Raw genomic sequence first — 23111 nt, 5'->3', positions numbered from 1 at the left:
CCTGGAGATCACCAGGTCCATCCCACCTGCCCGGGCAGGGTCACCTGGATCAGGTGACATAGGAGCACGTCCCAGTGGGTTTGGAATGTCGCCAGAGAGGGAGGCTCCACCTTTCCCTGGGGCTGTCCCAGTGCTCTGCCACCCTCCGTTGACAGAGGTTCTTCCTCACGCTGAGGTGGAACTCATGTTTTGGTTTATGGCCGTTGCTCCTCATCCTGTCACTGAAAAGTTCCCCACCCACAGAGACTGAAAACCCCTCAGGATGAAACCCCCGGTGCCCGTCCCGGTTTTGCCTGGGCACAGCCCCCACGGAGCATGCCAGGCTCGCACAAAGAGGGAAGAGAAGCAGCAGCAGCAGCGAGCAGGGGCTGCAGGAGGGGTCGAGGCACGCGGGAGCACGCGGTGGGCGCGGGGGCAGTGGCACAGCCCACCCGCCATCTGCCACCGCCACCGCGGGCACGCGCTGGAGCACGCGGTGGGCACGGCACGTGGCACCCACCCACCCACCCCACAGCGGGTGCTCTTCTGCCTCAGAGACACCTCAAAATAAAGGTGTGGGGGGGAGGGAACCCACCTGCAGAGTCCTGGGGGGCAGAGGGCTCCGAGCCCACCGCCCTCCTCAGGACCCGCTGTTGCCAGGAGAAGGTCTGGCTGTTCCTTTGCCGGAATTCCTGGCTCTGCTCCATCAGAACCCCAGGGATGGGGCTCCTCTCTTAGGATTAGGGTCTGTGCAGGGTCCTGGCTGATTTCTCCCCCAGTCCAGCCCCATTTTGGGTGCTGTTCCGCTGGGCTGGAAGCAAAGAGGCCGGGGCTGCCCCCGCTCCAAGTACAAGGGTATTTATTTCATGGGTACAAGAGAGAGACAGCACCTTGTGTGTGTTGGGCTCTTCCCGGTTACTGGTTTGTACATTCAGAGCTTTGGCCGGGGCAGGGGAGGGCAGCGGGTCCTGCTCGGCCCCCCCAGCACCGGGGTGGGCGGCTGCCAGCGGGGACCCCCCCTGTGCCCCCCGTGCCATGGGTGCCCGAGCCCCCGGGCCCCGTGCGAGCGTGTCTTGAGTGCTGAGGTTGGCTGTGTGCTCCTCCTCCGTGCAGTCTGTGCGGGGCAGCGCTCCCCGCCGTCCTCCCTGCCCTCTTTCTCCTCCTCTTTCTCCTCCTCCTCCTCCTCCCCTGCCCGCGGCGGGGCCGGGACCCCTGGCCCTCATTTCCTCGTGTGCAGCGTGTCCTGGAACTTGGTGCTGGTGTAGCGAAGGTGGAAACCCTTCTTGTTGATGGTGTCGTCCGAGTGGAAGCGGATCATCACCGAGTCTCCTGCCGAGTAAACCTCCTCGGGGGGCTGCGGGGGTGAGGGAGGGGGGGCTCAGATCCACGAGCACCCCCGGGGTGAGCGCCCGCTGTGGCTGGGAATATTTGCGCTGCGGAGGGTGGGAATCATCACACCAGACCAAATTCCCGTGGGGATTTCTCCACAGTGCTCTGGCTCTGCCTCATCCATCACCTTGAACCCTCCTCACCTACCCACCCCCCCCCAACCCACATCCCCTCCGTGCCAGGCTCACCCCGGAGCCGCAGAAGCGGCCGAGGCGCGGGGCCGTCCCGTCGTAGCCGTCGAAGAGCTCCATGTAGTCGTATCCGCAGTCGGCCTCCTCCTCGATCTCGAAGGTCTGGAAGATGAGCTCCACGCCGAAGCCCTCCTCGGCCATGATCACCCACTCGCAGTCCGAGCCCCCCGGGTAGTTGTTGTCCCCAAATTGTGCGTGGGAATACAAGTCCTTGGTCTTCACCTCAGCGCGCACTTGGCCCCCGCACACTGCGGGAGAAGCCGGGGTTTAGGGGCGCTCAGGCTGTGCCCCCGCCCCATAACCCCATTTCCCGGCCCCACCCAGGTACCTGTGCTGTGGGTGGCCTCGAATCCCTTCTTCTGGATGGAGTTATCAGACACAAACTTGAGGAACATCTTGTTGCCCGAGGAGATGATGGGCTCGGGCTCCTTGGCCCCGCAGAATCGGCCGAGTGCCGGGGCCTTGGCGTCCTTCCCATCAAAGATCTCCAGGTGGTCGTAGGTACATTCCTGCTGCGCCTCCACGTCCAGCTCCGAGAAGCTCTGTGGAGGTTCTGGGTGAGGTCGGGGCTCCGCAGAGGGGACCCCAGTGCCCCCCACCCACCAACCCCTACCAGCTTGATGCGGTGCCCCGGCGTGGTGCTGATGGCCCAGGTGCACTCCTTCTTACTGGGGTATTTATCGGGCCAGTTGGGGCTGGTGATGGTCCCCGAGACAGATGTCACCTTGTGGTCACACCCAGCTGCGGGGACAGCGAGGAGGGTCACGGAGGCGTGGCTGGGGGGTTCCCAAGGGAATGAGGGGTGGGCTGGACCCACCTTCCTTGCAGTCGTGCTTGTTGTCGTGCAGCACGAAGCCACTGCGGCACTGGCACTCGTAGCTGCCGAAGGAGTTGAGGCACTCGTGCTGGCAGCCCCCATTGTTCTTGGAGCACTCATCCTTGTCTGGGAGAGAGCAGAGGGATCCCTGAGCAGGCTGGGAAAGCCTGGAATGGTGCAATTCCATCCCCCCAGGCCCCCTCAGCCCCGCTGCCCTCCAGCCAAGCAAGCGCCCCCGGGCAGCAGCAAGCAGCTCCAGCATCCCGCTTCCAGCTCCAGCCCCCGGGCACGGACGGCTCCTCCTCTCCCGTGGGCTCACCCATGGGTGCCACCATTACCTGCTGCCAGGACGGACGGGGGGAGGCAGAAAAACACACAGTGACAACCAAGGATGCACAAGAAAGACCAGGACGCGGGAGTCCCTCTTTACTCATCGATAGGAAATGTCACAGACACGGTAAAAATTGGGGGGGAGGGGAAAAAAAAATAAAACAAACAAGGTCAGCTGGTCAATGACAAAAACAAGGGGGTGGGGTGCTTAGAACCAAAAAAAAAAAAAAAAGTTTTAAAAAAGTTAAAAAAAAAATAAAAATAAGGTCAACAACCAGTTCTGTCAAGCAAAAGGCTGCCAGGGCCGGCAGCACGGCTCGGCTCGGCTCGGTCCCACCGTGCTCCCGCACGGCTCCGGGGCCGCGGTGTTCCTGAGAAAGACGGAGAGGACGGAGCGGCTCAGGAGGGGCCCCGCGGCCGCTTCTGCATGCGGAACTTCAGGCCGGGCGGGCGAGATTTCGGGGGCTGCAGCTGCGGCTTCTTCTCTGCAAAAAGAGAGGGAGAGAAGGGGGGGAGCGATGGGGGGGCGGGGGGCGGCGGGGGCGGGGGCGGCGGAGGCATGCGGAGCGGCAGCCGGGGGGGAAGCAGCAGCGAGGAGACCCCCGGGAGCCCCTCTGCGGCCGGGGCGAGCGGCTCTGAGGGGAGGAAGAGGAGGAGGAGGATGAGGTCGGGCTTTGGGTGGGTTCCTAGGGCTGTCTGAGCTAGCAATGGCACTGGAGGGGTTTGGGATCACCCCGAGCTGGCCGGATTACCTCCCACCACCGCCCGAGCTCCCTACCGCCGGTGTCGGGGCTCTCCAGCCCCTCCCCGACCCCCCCAAAGACCCCTCCAGGTCCCATCGCTCCCCCTCGCTCCCCCTGCCCGCGGGGCGGTGTTTTGGGGAGGGAAGCCAGCGGCAAGCAGGCACCAGAGCCCCCAGCGTCCCGCTCCGAGCTCACAGCGGTGCCGCAGAGGAGCCGGGATCCCTCCCGGAGCCAGCGGCGAGGGGGTCCTGCCCCGGCCCCCCCGGCCCTGCGGCCGCCTCTCAAGCGGAGGCTGTAACCTGACGTCTCCTCGGCCTGAGGGAGGAGGAAGCGAGGCGGAAAGGCCCATTTGGGGTTGGGAAGGGGCTTCTGGGCTCAGAGCAGCTCCAGCACCGCGGGGGGAGCTGGCGGGACGGAGGGAGCCTGGGCGGGCGAGACAAGAGCAGGAGAGAGTTGGCAGCGGAAAGAAGCCCACCGGCTCGGTGTCTTTAGCAATCCTTTATTCCAACCAGCTTGCTCGCCGCCACCCGGCATCGCCGTGCGCTCACCGTTCTCCCCCGCGGGCATCCGATGGCTCCGGGCTGCTCACCGCCCCGCAGCCCCCGGCAGCGCCTCTCCCCCCGCCGCGGACCCCCCAGCGCCGGGCGGGGCTCGGCCGAGGGCCGGGGGGACGTACCTGGATGCCGACACCGTGGCGGATTCCCGGGAGGAATGCGCGTCCTTACGCCCGAGCCGACGGAGCCCCGGGCCGCGAGGAGGAGGAAGAGGAGGAGGAGGAGAAGGAGGAGGAGGAGGAGGAAGGGGTCACGTCTTCAGCGGGGAAAAACGGGCGCCCAGACGGCCAGGCTGCCCGCGGCACCGAGGGACCGGGCTCGTCCGGAGCACGGGAACCCTCCGCGGCCAAAAAGGGGCCGCACGGGAGAGGTTTTGCCCGGGGAGCGACCCCGGAGGGACCAGAGGAGGGACCCCGCTGTGGCCGAGTCCTCCAGGGTGGTCCTGCTGCCGGGAATGCCTGAGACCTGAGCGGGGGAAGGTGGAGGAGAGGGTTTGGTGGTCTATTCTCACCGCACTTCCCGTGGGGTGAGGAAGAAGAGGGAAAAGGGGACAGGGAAGGAGCCCGAAGTGCTCCGGGGCGAGACTCACCCGGCTGCCCCGTGGTCCCGCTCGGCCGCCGGGCTTCCCCGAGGAATCCCCGAGGAATCGCTTTGTGGAGGGTGCCGGCTCCCGACGGCTGGGCCCCCTGGGCCGCCCTACTCGCCTTGGTTTTAATTAAACAGATAAAGCAAAGACACTCCATGCCCGGCCCGCGGGGCTCTGCCGCTCCAGGAAACTCCCGGGGGCTCCGAGGGAGCCGCTCCCGCAGCCGGGCAGCGGCGCTGCCCCTCAAAAACGGCCAGCGGGAGGCTCACGGTGGCTGCCGCAGTGTCTCACAGCTGGGATGGTGTCCAGGGCACCGTGCCACACCCAGGGGACCGTCTGGTGCGCGAGGGTCCCGTGGCAGCCCCCAGCGCAGGGTTCAGCCCCGGCTGCATCCAGCGCTTGGTGTCCCCATCCCTGCCCACAAAACCCATCCGAAGGTGACACCGCCTCCTGGAGGGGTGGCCCGGGAGAGGAGAGCGGCCCGTGGGGCAGACAGGGAGAGGCAGGTGCTGGTTTTTGGGAGGAGGGATGTCTCCGGGGAGCTCAGCCGGGGCCGGATGCTGACGCCGGGATGCGGAGCGCCCTGCCCGGGGAGCGGAGGGAGCCGGTGCCGTGCAGCAGAGCGGGGAGCAGCAGCAGCAGCAGCAGCAGAGCGGGGTGTCACCGTCCCCCCACCCCGGTAATGTCACCCGAGGGGTGCAGCACCCGGGGCCGAGCACATCCCTGTCCCCAGCTGGACCCCAGCATCCCCTGGCTGTTTGGGGAGTCCCTGAGAGCACCCCCAGCTCTGAAGCAGGAGCCAATTGTCCCCCAGAAGAGGAGAAAACCTCCCAAAATGTGCTGCCAGCCAGGCTGCCTGTGGCTGGAGGGTTTTGGGACCGGGGCTGCACCCCTGGCGTGGGTGAGGGAAGCGTTAGCGGCGGTTTGGGGGGGACTGGCTGGGTGAGGGAGGGCAGGGGGTGCCCATGCTGGGGCCAGGCAGCTCTACCTGAGAAGAAATGGGCTTTGAAGCCCTTTTTGGAGACAGTGTTGTCGGACTTGAACTCGATCCTCATGTTGTTGTACTGGGAGGTGATGACCTCGGGCTTCTCGGCGCCGCAGAACTTCCCGTGCAGCTTGGAGTCAGCTGTGAGCCCGCTGCGCACCTCCACAAAGTCATACTTGCACACCTGGGGGGTGACACGGGGCTGGGGACACCTTGGTGCCACCCTGGGGGCCACCAGCAGCCCCTGAGAGCAGCCCAGCTCTGAAGTAGGAGCCAACTGTCCCCCAAAAGAGGAGAAAACCTCCCAAAATGTGCTGCCAGCATGGCTGCCTGTGGCTGGAGGGATTTGGGGCTGCACCCCCAGCGTGGGCAAGGGGTGGCACAGGGCAGAGAGGGGCTGCTCCCCCCACTCACATCGTTGCCCTCGGTCTCGAAGAAGTCGAACTGGAGGGAGATGCGGTACTGGGTGGGGGCCACCAGCTGCCAGATGCAGTTCTTGTTGGGGGGATACTCCTTGGGCCACCCCGGGCTGGTGATGGAGCCGTTGAGCTTGGTGAGGAAACCTCCGCAGGCGGCTGCAGGGCGGCACCACCCAGCGCCCGTCACCTCCACGGGGCTGGGGGCATGGCAAGGGGCACGGGGGGCGGTTTGGGGAGGGGGTCTCAGGGGACACTCACCCTCGCAGCGGCGCTTGTCGGACGCCAGCTCGTAGCCAGGGTCACAGGCACACTTGTAGCTGCCCAGGGTGTTGACGCAGCGCTGCTCACAGCCGCCGTTGTTGGGGCGGGAGCACTCGTCCATCTCTGGGCAGGGCACGGCGGGTGAGCGGCCGGGGGGCTGCAGCACCCCCAGCACCCCCCGGAGCACCCCCCAAACCTTTGAAGAAGTTGACGGCGAAGCCGGCCTTGTTGATGGAGCCGTCGGAGACGAATTTCATCCAGAGCTTGTTGGAGGTGCTCTTGATGTCGTCGGGTTTGTCGTAGCCGCAGTAGCGGCCGATGAGGCTGCTGGAGTCGCTGCTCCCATCGCGGATCTCCAGGTAGTCGTAGGCACAGCTGTCGTGACGCTCGATCTGGGGGGCAGGACAGTGCCACAGGCAGATGGCACAGTGAGAAAGGTGACACAGTAAGGTGGCCAGTAAGATGTCACAGTAAAAAAGATGTCACAGTAATATGGCCAGGAAGATGTCACAGCAAGGTGTCACAGCAAGGTGTCACAATAAGATGTCACAGTAAGATGGTCAGTAAGGTGTCACAGTAAGGTGTCACAGTAAAATGTCACAGTAAGGTGACCAGGAAGGTGTCACAATAAGAAAGACATCACAGTAAGATGTCACAGTAAGAAAGATGTCACAGTCAGATGTCACAGTAATATGGCCAGGAAGATGTCACAGCAAGGTGTCACAATAAGATGTCACAGTAAGATGGTCAGTAAGGTGTCACAGTAAGGTGTCACAGTAAAATGTCACAATAAGGTGACCAGGAAGGTGTCACAATAAGAAAGACATCACAGTAAGATGTCACAGTAAGAAAGACGCCACAGTAAGGTGTCACAGTAAGACAGATGTCACAGTAAGATGTCACAGCAAGGTAGCCAGTACGATGTCACAGTAAGAAAGAAGTCACAGTAAGATGGTCAGTAAGGTGTCACAGTAAGAGGTCACAGTAAAATATCACAGCAAGGTGCCACAGTAAGATGACCAGGAAGATGTCACAATAAGATGGCCAGGAAGATGTCACAATAAGAAAGACGTCACAGTAAGGTGTCACAGTAAGAAAGATGTCACAGTAAGATGGCCAGTATGATGTCACAGTAAGGTGTCACAGTAAGATGTCGCAGTAAGAAGTCACAGTAAGAAAGATACCACAGTAAGATGTCACAGCAAAGTGTCACATCAAGGTGTCACAGTAAGATGGACAGTAAGATGGATGTCGCAGTAAGGTGTCACAATAAGATGTCGCAGTAAGGTGGCCAGTAAGATGTCACAGTAAGATGGACAGTAAGATGTCACAGTAAGTTGTCACAGTAAGAAAGATGTCACAGTAAGAAAGATGTCACAGCAAGGTGTCACAGCAAGGTGTCACAATAAGATGTCATAGTAAGATGGTCAATAAGGTGTCACAGTAAGATGTCATAGCAAGGTGTCACAGTAAGATGACCAGTAAGATGTCACAGTAAGATGTCACAGTAAGGTGGCCAGGAAGGTGTCACAATAAGAAAGACGTCACAGTAAGACATCACAGTAAGATGTCACAGTAAGAAAGACACCACAGTAAGGTGTCACAGTAAGACAGATGTCACAGTAAGATGGACAGTACGATGTCACAGTAAGGTGTCACAGTAAGATGTCACAGCAAGGTGGCCAGTAAGATGTCACAGTAAGAAAGAAGTCACAGTAAGATGGTCAGTAAGGTGTCACAGTAAGATGTCACAGTAAGATGTCACAGTAAGATGTCACAGTAAGATGGCCAGTAAGGTGTCACAGTAAGATGTCACAGTAAGATGTCACAGTAAGGTGTCACAGTAAGACAGGTGTCACAGTAAGACAGTCCCCAGCAGGGTAACAGTTGATACAGACTCCATGCACTCACAGAGGGCTGATCAATCATCCTTATTAAGAAACTCATTGTTCTTTTCTATCCTTGCTCACTACAGGTTGACTTGATTGGTCCTTTAATTAAAACATCATCACTATTGGTTAATTAAGAAATCCCCCTTTGGGAAACAAATCTCCCCAGCACATTCCACATGCTCACAATGGCAGGTGCAGCCAGTTAAGATCAGAATTGTTCCTCATTCTTCTCTCTGATCCCCTCACAGCCTTTTCCAGAACGATCCCTGGGAAAGTTGTGTTTCTCTCCGTGGTCACAGCTGCTGCCACAGAACAGGGGTGGTTTTGTCCCAGCTACCCCAAACCCTTCCCACCCCTGTCCTGAGTGGAAACTGAGGCACAGAGGCGTTGCTGATGGATGCAGCAGCCCCAAGCCCACCCTGAGGGAGCACTGGGATGAGGAGACGACCCCTCCCCAGCCTCAGGGATATAGGGATCTGCCCCCTGTTGATGGAGTGACAAAACTCTCAAGAGCCCAGAAGTTTCTCTCCTCAATTAGAAAAGACCCCTCATAGGCTTGGGGGAATCACCTCAAACTTAAGAATGGCCAATTGGACAGGAGCCAAAAAGTCCCACCTGAGCAATTTACTAGAAAAAGAAGAGAGCAAAGAAACTGATCACTTTTGTGAGGTGTTTTACAGGAGCAAGGACCTCTTGCACCTGGCTGGGTTTTTCCCTGTGAAGAGTTTTGTTATTTTGCCTTTTATTAAAACCTCTTTATTTCCAACACTCCCACAGAAGCCACCCTGCTGATTTTCTACCTTCTGAGGTAGCTGAGCTATCTTGAGTGTGAAATAGACCTCCAAGAGCTTGTGAGACCTGGCTGGAGGAGACCTTCCAGGGGGACAGGGGGACGCTGACCCACCTCGAAGGACTGGAAGGTCAATCCCACGTGGTAGCCCTCGGAGACGGTGATTTTCCAGACGCACACCTTGCTGGGCCGGTAGTCATCGGGGTAGTTGGGGGACTGGATGTGGCCGTTGTCCTTCTTCACGTCCCCCCCGCAGATGGCTGGAAGGGAGGAGCAGCAGCCTGAGCCCCCCCGGGCCCCCCGCCGCCCCCTGGGCCCCGCTGCTCCCCCCTACCTTCGTAGACGGCGAAGAAACCTTTGCCCACCCAGTTGCTGGAGCTCCGGAACTCCACCCAGAGGCGGCTGTCGGTGGAGATGATGGGCTCGGGCAGCTTGTTCCCGCAGAACCTGCCTGGGGAGGAAGGCGTGCTGGGCTGCCGTGCTGGAACCCTCCTCTTCCTCACCGCCACCTCCTCTTCCTCACCGCCACCTCCTCTTCCTCACCGCCACCTCCTCTTCCTCACTGCTACCTCCTCTTCCTCACTGCTACCTCCTCTTCCTCACCGCCACCTCCTCTTCCTCACTGCTACCACCTCTTCCTCACCGCCACCACCTCTTCCTCACCGCCACCTCCTCTTCCTCACTGCTACCATCCTCTTCCTCACTCCCATCTCCTTTTCCTCATTACCATCTCCCCTTCCTCACCGCCACCACCTCTTCCTCACTGCCACCTCCTCTTCCTCACTGCCATCTCTCCTCCTCCACTCCTCTATCCTCCTTTCTCCTCATTTTCCATGCTGCACCTTCTTCCTCACTGCCATCTCTCTTCCTCCCTCTCCTTCACTCATCTCACCTTCAGCTGCACCTTTCTACCTCACCATGACTCCTCATCCTCCTCTTCTTCTCCACCTCTCTACCTCCCTCTCTCCTCACCTCCACTTCCTCCTGGTCCTACCGTGCCCCTTTCCAGCCTAAAGCCAAAGGTTGCTTCTCCCTCCACTCCTCCCCCCAGTCCCCTCCAGCTTTTCTGGCTGTTTCACTTCAGCTGCTGATTCCAGGGGACTTGGGAATCCTGGGATTTGGGGAACATCCAGTTCATGGGATGGGACTGAGATCCTGGAATCTCCCTGGGGAACATCACAGGGATGGGACTGGGATCCTGGAATCTCCCTGGGGAACATCACAGGGATGGGACCAGGATCCTGGCATCTCCTGGGGAACATCCAGCTCCTCGGGGTGGGACCAGGACACTGGGGAACATCACAGGAATGGGACCATGATGCTGGAATCTCCCTGAGGAGCATCAAAGAGATGGGACCAGCATCCTAGAATTCCCCTGGGGGACATCCCAGGGATGGGACCAGGACCCTGGAATCTCCTTGGGGAACATCACAGTGTTGGGACCAGGACCCTGGAATCTCCCCAGGGAACATCACAGGGACTGGAATCTCCCTGGGGAACATCCCAGGGACAGGACCGGGATCGTAGAATCTCCCTGGGGAACATCACAGAGATGGGACCAGGGATGCTGGAATCTCCCTGGGGAGCACCACAGGGACCGGAATCTCCCTGGGGAACATCACAGGGATGGGACCAGGGCCCTGGAATCCCCCTGGGGATCACCCAGCTCCTCGGGGTGGGATGGGACACCGGCACTCCCTGGGGACAGATGTGCCAGCCAGCTGGATCATCCAGACTGCTCTCACTGGCGTGGGCTACACTGGCAGCTCCGTTCACCTCAATAACCCCTCTGGGGGGTAACTCCCCCCTCCCAGGAGTTTGGAGTAGCAGGCAGGCAGGGAGAGGGGCAGAGGGAATCCCCTGGCCCCGCTGCCGGCCCCGGGGTGGTGCCGGCGGGCAGGAGGAGTGGGCAGGAGGCCCCGGGTTGTTACCTCGCAGCGTGGCCTTTCTCCAGAACCCGTCTCTCACCTCCACGTAGTCGTACCAGCACAGCCGGCTTCGGTAAAGGTCCAGGGTGGTGAAATTCAGGATGATCTAAGGGTGGGAAGGAGCAGGAGGAGCGTGGGGTGAGCTCCCCCCACACCCCATCTGCCGGGAGCCAGGGGAGCCTGGTGGAACCCAGACCCGCTCTGCCCCAAGCACCCCACCCCACAAGGGGATGCTGGGGCTTGGGACACCCCAAAACAAGGCTGGGAGGAGGGAGAGGAGGGCTGGGAGAGCGCGGGAGCCGTCACCCCAGCAGTCAGTACCTTCTCTCCGGGCGTGACCGAGATCCTCCAGACGCAGTGCATGTGGGCAGAGTATCCATTGGGGAATTCCGGGGAGGAGAAGTTGCCCTGGCTGTCCTGGAGTGTCTCCCCACAGGCTGCAGAGGGACAAAATCGGGGCTCAGACCCCTCAGGGAACCCCCCAGCAGCACGAAGGGCATCACTGCCTTCACCCCCACCCCCAGCGCCCTTTTCCCACCCAAATTCCCAGCCCTGAGGATCAAATAAAAACCGCATCACCGCCATCAGCAACTCTCCCTGGAGCGGCTCCCGGCTCCGTGGCACCCCTCCAGGACCGCGGCCGGGGCCAGGAGCGCTGCCGACCCCCCCGTGCCGTGCCACGCCGCGGGGCCCGGCTGGCCGCCCGCGCTCCGGGCAGGTTTCCGCGGCCGCGGCTGGAGCCGGCCCAGCGCTGCCATCTGGAAGCCACATGAGGCGGCACACCGAGCTCCCGGGGGGCCAGGGCGGCCGCCCCCCTCCCCACCCTCCCGCTCGGATGAAAGGTGAAACGGTGCAAAAAGGCCGCTTGAAACCTGGGCTCGCTGCCTTTTTTCCCTCCTCGCTTTTTCAGTGGAAACAAAAGAAGGGGACGCTTGTGATCCGCACAGAGGCTTTTTCGGGAGGGCTCCTCCTTTTTTTTTTGCTTTTCCTCGCTCCAAACTAATCACTTTTCCTGCTCCCCTGAAGGCGGCAGGGCCGTGGGGCCCCTCACAAAGGCTTCCCTCTTCCAGGCTGCTAATTAGTTGCTGGAATTAAGCGGGAGCGTGCAGGAGCCAAACTCCTTGCAGATGTTGCCAGCACAGCCCCGGAGCACGTGCCTGCTGTCGGGGGACTCGTGCCAGCCACCCCCTCCCCGCGCCTGGGACAATGCCACCGCTCATGGTCACAGTCCCAGAGCCCTACGAGGTGACAACAGAGCTCTGGTGATGATCTGCTCCAGCCCCGGGGGGATTTGTGGGCTCTGATGGGATCAGCATGTCCCCAAACCCCTCTGGGTGCAGGGGTGGGATGGAGGAGGCTCCTGGAGGAGGCTTCGCTCCCCAAAGGTGCCTGTGGGGTCAGAGAATGCTCTCCCCACAGGAGATGTTCTGCTCTTGGGGGAATGGTCTTGGGAGGATTTTTCAGGGGGATGCTCTTGGAAGCATCCTTCTTCCCTTGAAGGATTCTTTTGGAGGAATTCTCTGGGGAGATGCTCTTTGTAGGATTTTTTTGGGGGATGCTCTTGCAGGAGGCTCTGGGGGGAGATGCTCTTTGTAGGATTTTTTTGGGGGGATGTTTTTGCAGGAGGCGTTGGGGGGAGATGCTCTTTGAAGGATTTTTCTGGAGATTTTTTGGGGGGGATGCTCTTTAGGGGATTTCTTTGGGGGATGCTTTTTGGCAGATGCTCTTTGGGGGACGCTCTGGCAGGCATTGCTCTTTGGGGGATGCTCTTGGGAGATTTTCTTGGCTGATGCTCTTTGGGGGATTTCTTTGGGAGATTATTTTTGGGGATGCTTTTGGAGGATGCTCCTTTGAGGGCTGCTCAAAGAAGATGCTCTGGAGAGGATTTCTTGGGGCAACGCTCTGGGGGGATGCTCTTTCCTTGCAGGAGTGGGAAGAGAGGGGAGCTGAGGACACCCTCACACAGGCAGATTCTGCTCACAGCCCCCCAGAGCGGATAGAGGAGGCACCTTGAGTGCTCCTTAGGGAATCCCGCAGCAGTGAGGACCCAAAAACCACTGGAAACAGGGAATCCCCGCAGCACAACGCTGCTTTTGCCAAGATTTGGGGTGAAGCCGAGTGTTTCCTGGGAAATACAACCTGGGGGTGCTCCCCTGGGCTCTCTGTGCCCTCGGGGGGGTGGCACTCACCTGGGCAGCGGTAGAGCTTGCGGGCCTGGGCAATGTCCCCTTTGCTGAGCCGTGTCCTCTGGCCGATGGCGGGACGGACGCCGTTCACGTCGTATTTGGGCAGGATGGTGTCCAGGAAGATGCCCCTGGGGCAGGAAAGGGATGAGCCGGGTGGGATTTGCCAGCCCTGCAGCCTCACCGCCGGGGAAGGATGCTAAAAACAGCTGGGCTAATTAAAGCAGCCTGGCTAATTAAAGCCTGCTGGCCGGTGAGTCAGCGGGGACGTGTCCCCAACGGAGGTGACTGCGGGGACAGCAATTCCCTGCTCTGGGAAGGGACCTGAGGGGTTTCATCCTGCCCAGAATGCCAATGGAAACCTTTCTTGGAGGGAATTAACTCTGTCCACAGCTGGTAACCATCCTCAGGGGTTGGGGACACTGTGCCATTGTCCCCAGGATGGAGGTGACACCAGGGGACACCCCAGGCTGTACCTGGAGAAGGTGTTCCTGGCGTAGTGCATGATGCTGTCGAAGTCATAGGTCTCCCCCAGCGACTCCACCTCCTCAGGCTCCATCTTGAGGAAGTTGTATTCCTGCCCTGAGGAGCAGAGGATGGGGGCACTGCCAGGGGGACCCCAGCTTCGGCAGCAGGGATGAAGAGGAGGAGAAGGAGGAGGAGGAGGAGGAGGAGGAGGAGGGAAGCTCATCCCCACCTGGCTGGATGTTCTCCCGGATGATGGAGACGTGGTCATCCCTGTCGGGGCGCGTGTGCTCGTGCCAGAAGCCGATGACGTGGCCCAGCTCGTGCACCACGATGCCGAACTTGTCGCAGTTTTTGCCGATGGAGATGGCCTGGGGTCCCCCTCCCCGGCGGCCCACGTAGGAGCAGCACCTGCAGGGGAGCAACCAGGTGGCTCCTGGCTCTCTGCTGGTGTTCCCCAGCCAGGAGTATCAGGTCCCAAAAAATGCTGGGCATGTGAGAATCATCCCTGATACAGAACCTCAGGCATCCTGCCCACATGAGCAACTCAAGCCTCAGCTCTGCCTGGAAACTGGGAGAGCTCAGCTGCTGGCATGGCATGGCCCAGCACGGCACAGCTGCACCAGCCCCAGGTCCCGTGGTCCTGCTGCCAGGGGTGCCCACCCAGCTCCCTGGAGCCATCCTTGCCCCTGCCCTGCAGCCGAGCTGCTCCAGCCCTGCGCTCTGGACCCGGGCTCAGGGTTTGCGCCCACGCAGGGGCTCCCATTCCAGGGGAAATCCTCCTCCTAACCACCATCTGCTTGGCCACGGCCGTGCCCTGACGTGTGAAGATGCTGAGCTCGTCCAAACCCCTGTTTCCTTTGGCGCCAGCCCCGCTGCAAGCCCGGGCTGGTGCCGCGCCACCGACCTCATCCCCCGGCGGCGAGCGCCGAGCTCCGGCACCTCCTGGACCCCAAACAGATTGATCCCCCCCCCAAAACTGAGCCCCAAACCACCGGGCCGGGTCCTGGAGCAGCCCTGGACGTACCCACAGGGCCGGTAGGTGAACACGATGTAGCTGTCCTCGTCGTTGCGCTCCAGGAAGGTGACACAAGTGTGCTTCTCCCAGTGGCGCATGGCCTGCCGGAAGATGGCTCGCTGGCTGCCTGCAGAGGGGCGGCGGGGGGGGGGTCAGCCAGGCGGGGAAACTGAGGCACAGCGGGGCCGGACACCCCTCGGCTGGCTGTCACTCACCGCTGAAGTTGCCGCTGATCACGTAGGGGATGACCCCGTCCGGCCACACCCGCTCGGGCCGGGAGGTGGCGGCGCGGCGGCTCCGCGCCCGCTGCCGGCCCCGGCGGCGCCGAGGGTGGCCCGGCCGGGGGCTGGTGGCGTTGCTGCCTGTGGGGATGGGGGGTCAGCGGGGGCGGCCCCCGGGGATGGAGGCGGGCAGGGGGCACTGCGGGCACGGCGGTACCTGAGGAGTTGGAGGGCAGGCGGGTGATGGTGTGACGGGCCAGGTCCACCACGCGGTCCACCTGGAAGAGCTGCAGGTCCTCCTCGTCCAGGGCGATGTCACCCAGGAAGGCGGCTGGGAGGGGAAGAGGAGGGGTGAACTCTCCTTTGTGGATCCCAAATCCCATCGGGTGCTTCTGCCCAGCCCCTCCACACCTGGCAAGCCCCAAAGACGAAGGCAAACCCTTCCTCCCCCTCCTCCTCCTCCTCCTCCTCCTCCTCTCTCCTTCAGCTGAGCGTGGTACTGGCCGGGCTCCCCCCACTCCCCAGCAGCTGGAGCCAGCTCCGCTCTCACATCTGGATCGCATAAAACCCATCCATCACTTTTTAGAGTTTCTATTATTATTTGTGTTGCAAAACTGCCTTTTCCCCCCCGCCGACTTTTGCTGGCTTTAGGACCCCCTTCCTGCCCGGCCCTTGCCCCCTAGCCCGGTGCGAGCTCCGACAGCCCCAGGATGCTCCAACCAGCGACCTCTGAGTCATCTGCCAGCGCGGAGCGGAGCCATATGGGCCGGGAAGCTCCCGCTGTGCCCAGAGCCCGGAGGAGCGGGGCCGGCCGTCTGCCGGGGCCGGGACCCCCCTCCACCAGCATCACGGGGCTGGAGGACACAACCCTGCTCGTAACCCTTCCTCCTCCTCTCTGTCGTCCATTCGGCGGCCCCTCCGTGGCTCGGGGCCGCGGGACACGCGTGGATCCCGGTGCTTGGCCGGCCCCGAGCCCCGGAGACACGGCGGCTCCGGAGGAAAAGCCGGGGCTGGCTGAGGTCAGGCCGCGGTTCCAGAGGTGGCCGCAGTGGGGTAGGGGTTCCTCACCGGTTTTGGGGGTACCTGGAGAGAGCAGAGGGTGCCTGGAACCCCCTGGCCTGGGGAATGGGGCGGCCGGAGCAGCGCCGGGGATGAGGGTGAGCGGAGCCAAGGTCGCGCTCCAAGCAGTTTGCAAATGGATCCCAAAAGAGCCACTAATTATGAAGGCAAGGCGGAACAATTAGGATAACCCTGAGAGGTCCAGAAAGCCGGCACGGGGTGAGAGGAACAGCCATGGGATCAGAGGAGCAGACTGGATCCCATCCCTTTCCACGGCCCCGAGCCCAAACCTCGCTCAGCAGTGGCGTGGAGCGCTTTGGGGTGAAGCAGCCGCGTTTTGGGGCTGTCCCCAGCACTGACCGGCGGGTGAATCCCATCGGGGGAGGCTCCGGGGTGGAGAGCAGACCAGTGGCAGTGCCGAGGGAAGAGCAAACAAGCCGGGGCCGGCACCTCCCCTGGCAGCGACCTACGGCTGGCACGGCCAGGCTGCAATTTGAGGGCAGAGCAGAGGCAGGAGCCGGCCCTGGCCTCCCCACACCCTCCCCGGGGCCGGGAGAGACGTGTCCGAACGGGCAGCGCGGGGGAGGACCAGGGCCGGGGAGCAGGACGAGCATCCCTTGCCAAGAGCTGCATGGAAAGACAAGGGAAAGTAAGCTCGCTTACAGCCGAGCAAGCGCCGGCAGAGCCAAGTGATATAGAAACCATATGTGAGGGATTTGGGAGACGTGAGAGAGCCGGGCAGGCCAGCCCGGGGATGGGGGGAGGCTTTTCCCGGAGGTTTGAGGCAGCTGGGCTCCCCCAGAACCCCCCAGGGCACGGCGTGGCGGTTCCCGGGGATGCCCCGGCAGCGATCCCTGCACGGACACGTCGGGGCCAAGCCCAGAGTGCCGGATTGAGAAATTCCAGGTTGGTTTGGGCTCCGGTCACGTCCTCCTCCCACTCGCTCCCTGTGCACCCATGGATTGAGGTGACACATGGGGTATGTGGGGGGGGTTTCTGGTCTCCAAAAGCCCCCAGACACCGTTAAGCTCCCCGAGGGGATTCCCTGGGGACACTGCCACGCTGCTGCCACTTGTCCCTTCCCTGTTTGTGTGGGAGAGGTGGAGGGGACTCCCTGCAAGCAAAGGGGACCCCCTGGAAGTGAGGGGGACCCTCTGCAAACTCGAGGGTCTCTTGGCAGGAGTGATCCCAGCCCGGTGCTGGGCCCAGCCCAGGTTGGAACAGGAGGAAACCCCCCCCCCCCGAGGGGTCACACCCCCAGCAGCACATCCCCTCACCCCGCCGGGGCACGGTGCCCAAGAGACCCCAAACCAGGGGACACAGGTCCCCAGCCCTCCCTGGAGCTGTCCTGGTGTCCCTGAGCTGTTCCCAGCCTGGGAGACCGCAGGCTGTGCCACAGGGGCTGCTCCCTGCTCACTCACAGAGGCCCTGGGGGCAAGGTCCGGGCCGGCGGTGCCAGCGGGGTGGTGCACATGCCGGGGGGGTGACGGGTGCGTGCCAGCGGGATGCCAGCTCCAAGGCCAGGCGTGGGGCAGGGAAGGGAGTGAAGGAGGGGAGAGGGGGATGGATCATCCCAGCTCCCTCCCTGCCGTCCCCCAGAGCCCAGGCAGCCCTCTGGGAGCTGCTCCCACAAGCTCTTCCCCCCCCCGCAGGCGGGAGATAGCTCAGCCCTCCTCCGTTGTTTGACTTTTTGTGCTGTGTTTTCTTTCGGGTTCTCGGAACGGTGACGTAACCCCGGGGCTGAAGCTTTAGACAAACAAGGTTTTTCATTCGGAGCCGGGCCAAACCCCTCAGCACCCCATCCTGATCCCACAGGCACCTCCTGATCCTCCTGGAGCCCCCTGCCGGGTCCCTCTCCTCCCTGCCCGGGATGCAGGAGCTCAGCATCCCCCTGGGCAAGGTGAGCCGTGCAGGGCCAGCCACGGGCCTGACCTCTGTGGCGTGGCTGGGAGTTTGGGATGAGCCTGACCTCGGGCCCCACCAAGGCTGGGAACTCTGTTGCAGGAGAAATTGGATAAAACAAGCGCTGGGAAGGGGCCGGGGCATGAACGAGATGTTCTGGGAGCTGGGAAAAGCAAACAGAGCTGAGGGGAAGCCTTGGCAGATAAACAGCACAGGATCACATTCCAGGTCAGTCTGGGGCAGAGGAAGCTCTGTGAGTGGTGCAGGGCAGGAGGGACCCCCATCCCTGCTGAGATCCCACCAAAGTGGGGGAAATCCTGATCCTCCCGTGGGTCTCACCAGGTCTTGAAGGACACTGGGCAGGGGGGACCTTCATCCCTGTGAAGATCCCACCAGAGGATGGATCTGGTGGAAATATCCAGATCCTTCTGTGGAGGAGGCCTTGAAGGACAATGGGCAGGGGGGACCTTAATCCCTGCCAAGATCCCACCAGAGGGTGGGAAAGATCCTCCTGTGAGTCTCACCAGCTCTTGAAGGACAGTGGGCAGGAGGGACACACATCCCTGCCAAGATCCCACCAAAGATCCTCCTGTGAGTCTCACCAGCTCTCAAAAGACAGTGGGCAGGAGGGACACACATCCCTGCCAAGATCCCACCAAAGATCCTCCTGTGAGTCTCACCAGCTCTCAAAAGACAGTGGGCAGGGGGGACACACATCCCTGCCAAGATCCCACCAAAGAGCACCAGGTGGGAAAGACCCTCACCCTTGTGCAGGTCCCCCCTTGTGCAGCTTGAAGGTTCCTGAGCAGGAGGGATCCTCATCCCTCTGTGGGTGCCAGGAGCCCTCGAAGGGTGCTGTGCAGGGTGGGCAGCACCTGCCCAGCCCAGCATTCCCTCAGGGGCTCAGCAGCTCCATCCCAGTCATCCCAAATCCTCGCGTGAGTCCCGAGCATCCCTCCCTGTGCAGGCAGGATTTTGGATGTGGAAGGAAGCAGGGATTGCACGGCTCTGCCCCAGCCGGGAACGGGATGGAAGCGAGATCCCCAGTAGGTGCGTCCCGGCTGCTGCCGGGCTGTAAAGCCGCAGAGCCACCGGAGCAGCGTCCCAGTGGCTCTCAGAGCCCTTAAATATGTGAGGAATGCTCCTCGCACCGCCCCTCGCCCCCGCACGCCGGCCCAGCTGCGCGGCAAAACACGCCGGGGCCGCGGCCCGACCAGAGGGGACCCCTCTGCTCCGGGGGGTCCCCCGGCCCTGGGGGTCTGCGCTGCCCGCGGTGGGGGCGGGGGGTGGAGGTGGGAGGATGTGGAGCATCCCGGGGTTCTGGGGCTGGGGGGCAGACCCCCGGGACAGCGGGGACAGACGGAGGGGAAGCAGCCCCTCTCCTGCCCCCCGGCACCGGCACAGCCCCTCTCCCGGTGCCCCTCGCCGGCGGCGGGACAGAGGGAGCCGCCAGCCTGTAAACGCCGGGCCGAGGAGTATTTGCTTTCCCAGAGCACCTTCCGAGCAGCGCAGCAGGCACAAAGCAGGAATTCAAGCCTGGGAGGCCAGGCTGGGAGCCAGGCCAGATCACGGCCCCCGTGCAGGCTCGGGGAAACTGAGGCACGGGGGGATAGAGCCATTCAGCACCACGGGGCACCCCCCAAGAGCTCAGATATCTGTCACTGCCATCCCCCACCTCCTGCTTCCTGCCTGGAGCATCCTTATCCCAGCTGGTGGTTTTGGGATGCCCAGGGCTGTGCCAGCACCCGGCACTGGGCAAGGCAGAGAGGCTCCAGCACAACATCCAGGGCGGAGGGATGATCCCAATCCCGAATTCCCTCCGGTGCAAGGCGCATCCTCCCTCCGCCAACGCTTCCCTGAGCACCGGCAGCCAAATTCCCTCCCCAGCCCTGGGCAGCGGCATTCAGGCTCCAACCAAGCCCTTTGACTGCTCCGGGCCATGAAATCAGCGCGGCGGAGCCTCGAATAAACATCCCGGGCAGCAAACGAATTCCAGGGGCAGGAAACGTCCATCGGGGGCAGGCTGGGAGTGGGAGGGATGATTGGAGCACTCCAGGGGAGCCTTTTCCTTCTGCTGCTCTTCCGTGACGGCAAAAGGAGGAAAAAGCCTCCTCCAGGGCTCGGCGTGGAGGATGCCAAGGCTGAGGCACACCGGAGCCCTGGGATGGAAGGAGCCGCGTGCAGGGAGCGAGGTCTCCCCACATCCCCTCTGCAAAGCCAGGTCACCGAGGAAAACACATCCCGGGCCAAGAGCACCAGTCCCTGTGAAAGGGAGAGCTGCTGCAAAGGAAAATATTTGGAAATTGCACTGCTAAGGGGATGCCGGGGGGGTTGTTGTCACTTTGGAGAGGAGCCTGGTGGCAGCAGGAGCAGGGAATGGAGACGGGGACGGACCCTGACACCCAGCTCCACACACATGAGGCTCTCCTGTCCCTGTCCCTGTCCCTGGCTCTGCCAAAGGGCTCCCAGACCTCTGGGCGTCCTCCCAGGGACTCTGGCTGTAAACATCCCCCCTGTCCTCACAATCCCCCCTCCCAGCACACCTTAACCCCTTCCCGAGGCTGCTCCCGGCTCCCTGACCAACCCTCGGGACATTCCCCCTGCCTTCCCACGCGCTTGGAGGGCGGTTTGCCATGCCAGGTTTGCCACCCAAGTTTGCCATGCCAAGTGTTCCACACCAAGTTTGCCACTCAGGTTTGGCAATCAAGTTTGCTGCTCAAGTTTGCCATGCCAGGTTTGCCACACAAGTTTGCCACTCAGGTTTGCCACTCATATTTGCCTCTCAAGTTTACTACTAAAGTTTGCCACTCAAGTTTGCCGCACTAAGTTTGCCATGCCAGGTTTGCCACACAAGTTTGCCACTCCAATTTTGCCCCTCAAGTTTGCCACTCAAGTTTGCCATGCCAAGTTTGCCACTCAAGTTTACTACTCAAGTTTGCCACTCAAGTTTGCCATGCCAAGTCTGCCACTCCAAGCTTGCCGGCAGTGACATCCCGCAGCCCCTGGCCAGGTGATAAGCGGAACCTCCTCTTCCCACGGCTCGGCGGGATGCAGTGGGAACCTTTTTCTCTCCAGAGACCTCCAAGAATCCTCAGCACAGCCACAGGCAAGCAGGAGGACACGTTGTTGCCCGGAAAACACCCCTCCCGGGGAGAAATTTCGGGGAAACCCCAGAGCGAGCCGCTCTCCCTCCTCTCTCCGCATCCCCTCCCGGCTGCTTTGTTCTCCCCGGCTCTCCCCGAGGCCGCCCCGTCCTTCCCGGCCATGTGTTTCCCAGCCCCGGATAAAGCCTCAGGAAGCGCCGTCTCCCCCCTGGGCACGACCCGCCGGCGTGAATCAGCAGCCGAGGCGTTTCCCAGGAGCCAGGGAAGGGAGGGCAGCGAGGAGCGAGCCCCCGGCCCCGCCGTGGCACCCCGGGCCCCCGCCGGAGGATGCCGCCGCGCCGAACGGGTGATTACACAAAGATAAAGCAGATCCCGCGATCGGCCTGAGATTTCCAAGGTTTGCCGAGCCCTGAACCGCAGGCCTCCCGCCGGCCCCGGGCTCCGCGGGTGGATTTTTACCCTGCATGAATAAGTGACATATAACGGCTGGAAAATATTTTTGGGCAGCTTGACAAGTGTGACTGCAACCAGTAGCCTGGGCTGGCTACGCCTGGAAAGTGTAATCTAGGTGAAATCCCAGCGGCTGGAGAACTCCAGGCATGGCTGGGAAGCTCCTACAGCCGGGAAGGGGGGCTCAGACCCCCAGCCCCATCCGTGTGTCCCGTGGTTGTGTCACACAGGTGATGCTGAGCTCCCCGTGGGAGTTTGGGAGAGGAGATTCCCCCCAAACACCACTTTGGGGGGCTGTGTGAGCCCCCAAGGGCTCTGCACCCCCATGCCCCTCTCCCCAATGTTGAACAGGGGGTTTTCAGCCCCCCAGTTTAGCCAAGCACCCCAAATTGTGGATGTGGAGCTGAGCCGGGGTACAAGATGGGCTCGATGCCATCCCCCCGCTGCGGGGGGTACCCAAGGGGTCCCGGCTCCCGTCCCCAAAGAGCTCAGCCAGCCCCGGCTGGCCGGGATGAGGCACAGCGAGCCCCGGGGCCGCTGGCCCAGCGCAGCTGGGGGCGCTGGGAGCCCTTCCAGCCCTTCCAGCCGCCTTTCCCAACCGGAGATCCGACCCGGATCTGACCCGGCTGCTGCTCCCGGGCACCGAGACCTGACCGGGTGAAGGGAAACCGGGGCCACGGCCGGTTCCTTCCTCCCCGGCTGCCCGGGGGCTGCTCCAAGGGCTGCATCTCCCAGCGGTTTCCCGTTTTGGCATCCTTGGAAGCGACGCGGCGGCACGGGAGGCTCTTCCCCTTCCGCTGGCACCGCTGCAGACGGGTGGCATCACCGGGGTGGCCGGCGAGCCGCGGGCAGCCGGTGGCCTCAGGATACCTCTGGCATGAGGAACACAAATCCCTCTCCCGGTGTTTTCCCTCCCCGCAGCAGCTGCTGTGGCAAAATTTCGGTGCTCGGCCGTTTCTGGCGCTGCTCGGAGCTCGGGGGGGTCTCAAGACCCCAAAATTGAACCAAACCTTCGCATGGGATGGGGGGGGGGGGGATCGGGGGAGGCCATGGGGGGGTCAGGGGGATGCCAGGGGGTTCTGGCTCCTCGGAAAACTGAATTTCATCATCTCGGTCCTGTGGAGCCGAACGAGGGTGAATCCCCGGCTGGCTCGATGCGTGGCAGGGCCTGATTCCCCCCCCCCCCCCCGCCCCCCAACCCCGGCTCCCGTAATTAAATGAATCCCATCAGGATCTCATAAAGGCAGGACGGGAATGGGAAAGGGGCGACAGCCGGCCCCGGGAGGCGAGTGGGGGTCTCGGGGTGCCAGGAGGGGACAGCGGTGAAACTCGTGAAGCGGGGGAAGCCTCGTCCCCGCCGCTCAGCTGGAGGAAGCGGGAGCGGAGGGAAGGCTCCAGCCGGCTCTGCCCGGACGGTTTTGCAAGCCTTGCTGTTTCAGCCCGGGAGGGCAGGAAGGGAAGGATTTTTGGCCAGAAAAAAGCCCTCGTGTAGACAGAGTTATATCAACAGCCGCCTTGCAGCGCAGACAATGCCAGTACAGAGAAACGTGATCCCCCGCCAGACCCCGGCCCTCGCAGCAGGCTCAGCCCCGCACGGCCCTCCCGTGCCTCAGTTTCCCCCCTCCCCAAATCCTTCCATCCCCTTCGGCACGCACTGGGAGACATGGATTTGCCCCCCGCAGCACCCAGTTTGTTCCCGGCCTTTCCAAAACCTGGGGAGCAGCTCCGAACCCCCTGTCCCGGCACGGAGGGACCCCAGCTCGTGGTGGCACCTCCCGGGTGTCCCCGGGGGGGAGGAACTTTAGCTGCGGGCTGGGGGACAGGGAGAAAGCCACGGGGTGCAGA

The 23111-nt window shown here is 62.2% G+C and overlaps 1 protein-coding gene across 3 annotated transcripts in view; it reads right to left on the bottom strand.

Moving 5' to 3' along the window:
• Positions 1–821: 821 nt before the first annotated feature.
• The window catches only part of BMP1 (bone morphogenetic protein 1), a 24312-nt gene continuing 2022 nt past the window's right edge, over positions 822–23111 (bottom strand). The window contains exons 2-20 of one of the 3 annotated variants that reach the window (XM_050982870.1): positions 14969–15082; positions 14746–14892; positions 14540–14657; positions 13745–13923; positions 13524–13629; positions 13054–13178; positions 11186–11301; positions 10868–10970; positions 9271–9387; positions 9051–9196; positions 6451–6646; positions 6252–6377; positions 5989–6149; positions 5578–5758; positions 2377–2502; positions 2173–2300; positions 1888–2101; positions 1557–1807; positions 822–1333 (exon numbers count right to left, since the gene is read on the bottom strand). In XM_050982870.1, coding sequence (XP_050838827.1) covers positions 1199–1333; positions 1557–1807; positions 1888–2101; positions 2173–2300; positions 2377–2502; positions 5578–5758; positions 5989–6149; positions 6252–6377; positions 6451–6646; positions 9051–9196; positions 9271–9387; positions 10868–10970; positions 11186–11301; positions 13054–13178; positions 13524–13629; positions 13745–13923; positions 14540–14657; positions 14746–14892; positions 14969–15082 — 2789 coding nt within the window. In that variant the 3' untranslated portion in view covers positions 822–1198. Of the gene's footprint in view, positions 1334–1556; positions 1808–1887; positions 2102–2172; positions 2301–2376; positions 2503–2768; positions 3192–5577; positions 5759–5988; positions 6150–6251; positions 6378–6450; positions 6647–9050; positions 9197–9270; positions 9388–10867; positions 10971–11185; positions 11302–13053; positions 13179–13501; positions 13630–13744; positions 13924–14539; positions 14658–14745; positions 14893–14968; positions 15083–23111 lie in introns of those variants that run through there. The other 2 variants (XM_050982872.1, XM_050982871.1) reach the window with 2 other exon arrangements.

Source organism: Serinus canaria, chromosome 22, assembly GCF_022539315.1.
Source record: "Serinus canaria isolate serCan28SL12 chromosome 22, serCan2020, whole genome shotgun sequence".
NCBI lineage: Eukaryota > Metazoa > Chordata > Aves > Passeriformes > Fringillidae > Serinus > Serinus canaria.
The sequence above is the reverse complement of the archived record's forward strand: the minus strand, read 5'-3'. Positions and strand labels throughout refer to the sequence as shown.